The sequence below is a fragment of the Hipposideros armiger genome, unplaced genomic scaffold (genome assembly GCF_001890085.2).
Source record: "Hipposideros armiger isolate ML-2016 unplaced genomic scaffold, ASM189008v1 scaffold_745, whole genome shotgun sequence".
Taxonomy (NCBI): Eukaryota; Metazoa; Chordata; class Mammalia; order Chiroptera; family Hipposideridae; genus Hipposideros; species Hipposideros armiger.
The window spans coordinates 566821-572382 of NW_017732095.1; the positions used below are offsets into that span (position 1 = coordinate 566821).

General features: G+C 61.9%; 1 protein-coding gene across 1 annotated transcript in view; it reads right to left on the minus strand.

Moving 5' to 3' along the window:
• The window catches only part of LSS (lanosterol synthase), a 27160-nt gene that overhangs the window by 13356 nt on the left and 8242 nt on the right, over positions 1-5562 (minus strand). The window contains exons 5-10 of the mRNA XM_019628026.1: positions 4390-4548; positions 4130-4157; positions 3612-3636; positions 3292-3388; positions 360-495; positions 116-224 (exon numbers count right to left, since the gene is read on the minus strand). Coding sequence (XP_019483571.1) covers positions 116-224; positions 360-495; positions 3292-3388; positions 3612-3636; positions 4130-4157; positions 4390-4548 — 554 coding nt within the window. The remainder of the gene's footprint in view (positions 1-115; positions 225-359; positions 496-3291; positions 3389-3611; positions 3637-4129; positions 4158-4389; positions 4549-5562) is intronic.

Genomic DNA, 5562 nt, shown 5'->3' on the forward strand with positions numbered 1-5562 from the left:
GGACAGGGTAGGTCTGCTGGCCCCAAGGCGCACACCGCCAGCCCCAATCTGATGACTAAACCACAGGGGACTCATCGTCACCTCCGGGGTCAGCTGGCCCCGGAGAGTCACGCACCGAACACCACGCGAAGCAGCCAGCTGGGAGGCGTGTACAGGTCGTCAGGGGCCACGTTGGCCCTCTGGGCCGGCCAGTCAATGCTGGCGTAGTCCTCCACGTACAGCTCCTGGGGGCGGCATGCCTGATGAGCCCTGTGCCTGTCTGCCCCACTGGGCAACACCACAGGGGAGGCCCCACCCTACCCCACGCGCTCAGCTCCACAGGCCCACAGAGCAGGCTGCACTGCCAGCCGGGCCCTCACCTGGCGCAGGCTCTGGATGAGTGGGTCTTCCTGGGCGCTCAGTCGGATGGCATAGCAGTAGCTCATGGGCAGGTAGACCTGCCGGCAGTGGCACCACAGTGTGGAAGGGTGCACGGGCACCCAGGCAGGAAGCAGCCTGGAGGGACAGCACATCAGCAGGAGCCTGGCCCCGCCACCACCCCCGCTGCCCCAGGCCTCCCAAGCGTGGACAGGATGGTTGGCTGTCCAGGCCCAGCCGGCAAGGCCAGCACTCACAGCTGGTTCCCGTGGGGTGTGGTCAACCCCCGGGGGCCCTGAGGCACAGGCCGCTCCTGCCTTGGCCAGGTGCATCCTAAAGCCAGGAGTTCTCAGCTCCTAACTTCAGGACTGACTGGTTTCAGACTGTGACAGACAAACCACAGTGAAGTGGAACGCCGACAGCGAGAAACGGGGTGAGGGAGGGGCCTGCGGGACCGGCCTGGACTACCTGTGTGACTTTTCTGGAAATTGAAAACTATTCCCAGAAAAACTTTCTTTAAAACTCGTAGGCCCGAGCCTCTGACCATGACCTGCACCCATGCGCCATCCTGACGTCAGCACACCAGGCCAGCTTCCTGGTGGGGGAGCACCAGGGTGTTTTCTCCCTCCAAGCCTGGTCTCATGTCCAGGGCACTGGGAGGCGCAGAGGCGAAAACAGCCTCCCTGCTCCCGGCCCAGTTGGGCAAGTTGCCTCCAGCCTGGGGCCACTTCCCTCACGCTTTCGAGGGCTCCTCCACTCACCTTAAGGGGATTTTTTTACATTTTGGGTAGTGGTTCCAGCTTTTCTGCAGCTGGACTGGTTCAGGGGTCTGGTCCTCTGACCCTGCCACACCTGCCACACCTGACCCACCCAAACCCCCCCAAAAACTCCAGCAAAGACCAGCAGCGACGGCTGGGGCCACACCTCATGGGGCACAGACAACAGAGTCCCCACTGATACCAGCCTCTGACACACACACCCTCCAGGCCCCTGCCGGCTCCTTACACATCAGGGAGGCTCACGGTACAGCAGGCAAGCCCGCCAACGAGGAACGCTGGAATGACCCCAGGACACCTCCTCTCCTCTTCCAGAGTGGCCATCCCTGGGTCACAGGCCCCCCTACTCACAGGCAACCCTGTTCCTGTCCCCACCCCCGCGCTGTCCCTCTGCCACCGTCACCACCTCTCATGGCTGTGGAGGTTGGGCCCCAGGCCCTTTCATCAGGGCCTTGCTGTCACCTCCTGAGTGGTCCCTTCACTTCGCGCCTTTCCTCCACCACAGTCACCTAACGCAAGGGCCCCCAACCTCCCTGAGACCCTCTGGGGGGCCTTGACCCTGCTCAGAAGGGGGCTGTCCCACGGTCTCACCTACTGCAAAGGACAGTGGGGTATTTACATGCAAATGAATGTTTTCTGGGGAGATGTCACGGCCTTCACTACATAGTCATAAAATGCTACAGGACACTGCTTGTGTCAGACAAGAAAGCAGTGTCGATTTTGCTGAGCACCTGCATAGCTTGTGGCTCTGTTAACAAGAAGTCTCCTCCTAAANGGGCACTGGGAGGCGCAGAGGCGAAAACAGCCTCCCTGCTCCCGGCCCAGTTGGGCAAGTTGCCTCCAGCCTGGGGCCACTTCCCTCACGCTTTCGAGGGCTCCTCCACTCACCTTAAGGGGATTTTTTTACATTTTGGGTAGTGGTTCCAGCTTTTCTGCAGCTGGACTGGTTCAGGGGTCTGGTCCTCTGACCCTGCCACACCTGCCACACCTGACCCACCCAAACCCCCCCAAAAACTCCAGCAAAGACCAGCAGCGACGGCTGGGGCCACACCTCATGGGGCACAGACAACAGAGTCCCCACTGATACCAGCCTCTGACACACACACCCTCCAGGCCCCTGCCGGCTCCTTACACATCAGGGAGGCTCACGGTACAGCAGGCAAGCCCGCCAACGAGGAACGCTGGAATGACCCCAGGACACCTCCTCTCCTCTTCCAGAGTGGCCATCCCTGGGTCACAGGCCCCCCTACTCACAGGCAACCCTGTTCCTGTCCCCACCCCCACGCTGTCCCTCTGCCACCGTCACCACCTCTCATGGCTGTGGAGGTTGGGCCCCAGGCCCTTTCATCAGGGCCTTGCTGTCACCTCCTGAGTGGTCCCTTCACTTCGCGCCTTTCCTCCACCACAGTCACCTAACGCAAGGGCCCCCAACCTCCCTGAGACCCTCTGGGGGGCCTTGACCCTGCTCAGAAGGGGGCTGTCCCACGGTCTCACCTACTGCAAAGGACAGTGGGGTATTTACATGCAAATGAATGTTTTCTGGGGAGATGTCACGGTCTTCACTACATAGTCATAAAATGCTACAGGACACTGCTTGTGTCAGACAAGAAAGCAGTGTCGATTTTGCTGAGCACCTGCATAGCTTGTGGCTCTGTTAACAAGAAGTCTCCTCCTAAAGACACACTGAAGCGTTCACGGGTGAAACACGATATCTGGGGTTAACTATCAGTCACCGGCAAAAAGGCGGGAGGCAGAACACGGCACAGCACAGCCCAGAGCTGGCGCTGGGAGCAGTGCCGGGCCTTGACCTCTCTCGACCTTGGCACATGCTCGGAATGTCCACAATGACAGACAACATGCAAACATGGCGGTCTAGGTGACCAAGCCAGAGCTCCTGCTTCCAAGCCAGGGGTCTCTAACAGCCCCCCGTGCACCCCACCTGCCACATGGCCAGCCCACGGTGCCCCCCTCCCTACTCCCATCCATCCATGGGGCTCAGCCAAGCAGGGCCTCCGCCAGGAGCCTAATCCCACCCCACCCCACCCCACCCAAGGGGCCATCCCTCGTCTGGGTAGCAGGCAGCAGGGACCCAGGGCCGTCACTCCACTCAGTGAGGCAGGGGGACCTGGCCGCCCCGTCCCCGCAGAGGCAGGCGTACCACATCTCTGGTAAGAGCGTGTTGAGGCCTTCCCAGCTGTAAACGTTCAGGATCGCCAACCAGAACTTGCCCCAGGAGGGGATGGTCACAGCTCCACCTGGGGAGAGAACAGGCTCGCGTCACCTCCCTGTCACGGGCCCTCGGGAGTCCCGTGTGCCCCCGCGTGCATGAGCTGAAGGCAGGTCTGCTAAGGAGCCTCCAGCCCCACGGAAGCAGGTTCCAGAGCTGCTCATGACAGACGCGGGCTGGGCCCGGTGGCTCCCAGAGAGAGTGTATCCACAGCCCCACGAGCTACCTGGGAAGGTGAGGTGCCCAGGTACACACGGCAGCCCGTGTCTCGTGGGCCTGGAGAAGGGGATTAGGGGCAATGAGCACGCACACTTGGCCTCCTGCTCTTGGGATGCTGCCCCAACCCGGGTCCCCACTCAGCAGGCAGGTCGGGACTCCAACGTGGCTGTTTGTGACAGTCTGGCCCAAGTTGGAGCCACGCCAGCAGCACAGGTTGCAAGCACAGAAACACCAGGAAGTGACCAGGGAAGGAAGTGTGGCCCAACCACATCCCTCCACAGGTGAGGGCGAGATCAGAGGCCGAGGTGGAGCTCACGGCAGGAGTGAAGTGAGAAGGCGGGTCTCGTCCAAGTGCCCACAGGAGGCTTAACCTAGCCCGGCAGGTCTGAAGGGCTCCCACAGATGGGACACCCAAGGTGCCAGGTCAANGGGGGCCTGTGGCCTGGCATCACACTGCCAGGCCTCGTGAGGAGGGAATTTTCAATTTCAACAAACCCACAGGCAGGAAGAATGGCTGCCAAGGAAGCCAGCAGCCGGCCTACAGCCTCACCTGCATCTTCATGCCGTCCAGGCCCAGCCTGTGAGGAGAAAAGCCAGGTGAGGGGTCAGGCGGCCGAGGGCTGGGGTCAGCTGCGGGCTCCCGGCCCCCGGACAGAGGACAGCTTCTCCACCCCAGCATGCGGACGGGCACACACATGACTGAGCACGTCCCTTGACACCAAGGCCTTCCTGACGCTGGCCCGCCACCCAGCGGCTCCCCAGTCCTGCCTGCAGGACACGCCCAGAGTTGCTGCTTCCGGCTGCACTCACCACAGGTAATCGGGAATCCTGGACACGTGCTCTTTGAAAGGGTCGGAGGCCGGCCCGTCCGTGTGCCAGCGCACAAGCATGTTGATGGTTTTTGAGATCTGCAGGGGACAGGCCATCACTGCTCTGCTCCAGCCCTGAGGCTGCAACGCAAGCCCGTGGCTGGGAGGCAGAAGAGGGTCAGCCGCTGGCCACAGCAGCCTGCACAGCCAGCAGCCTGATAGGCCCTGAGCTCTAACCCTCCTCCTGAGCAGACTAGCAGTTGTGCAGGGAGCGAGGTCTCCATGGGAGGCCAGAAGGGACTGAGGGTGCGCACAGAGGGAGGGTGACAGGGAAGCCTGGCCAGTTGGCAAGCGGGCAGAACCACCATGTGGGTGCCAGAGCGGGCACATGGGGCCTGAGGGGCCCAGGCCCCGGGCCGAGGTGGAGACCAGAACTGTGTGGCGGGCGCTGCTGGTCAGAGCGCCTCTTTCCGAGCCCAGACCTGCCACCCTCGGATCTAAGTCAAGACCCAACTAAAAGCTGCATCTAGCTCAGTCAGAAGCGCTTCACGCAGCCTTAAATCAAAGCCAAACTCAAGATGCTGCTAAAAGGAACAGCTGACCGCTGTTGGGCAGCCATCGCTTACGGTCCACCGAGGTCCCATGAGGCCCAGAAAACGCCTGGGAGCAGAGCCGGGAGTAGGGCTCGGTGAACTGCACCAACTGGGTACACCAGGAACCAGTAGTTACAGCCCACCAGGGGCTCCCAACGGCTGCGTCCTGCACTGTTGCCCCGTGGCTGAGCCAGCTGGCATGCACCTGGCTTCCACCAGCCCCATGGCCCGAGGCAAAGCCGGGCCAGGAGCCCAGAGGCTCAGAGCATTGAGTTGCACATCACGGGCTCAGCAGGAACCAGGAATGAAACCCAAGCACCCCAGGTGCTCTAAACACCAGAAGGGAAGGGCCGAAGGATTTTTGGGGGGTAAACGGGAGGCTGGGCAGAAAGACCCTGGGAGAGGCCTCAAGGAGCAGTGTTCAGATGCACAGGTGGTAGGGATTGGAGGTGGGGGAGGGCCCTGTGGGATCAGTTGCCACCTATGAGGCACCCCCACTCCCAGCTGCAGATGCTGCCTCAGCCTCTTGCCCTGGTCCTCGCCCACCCCTGGTCGACACCCGAGGGCAGGGAGCACTGACC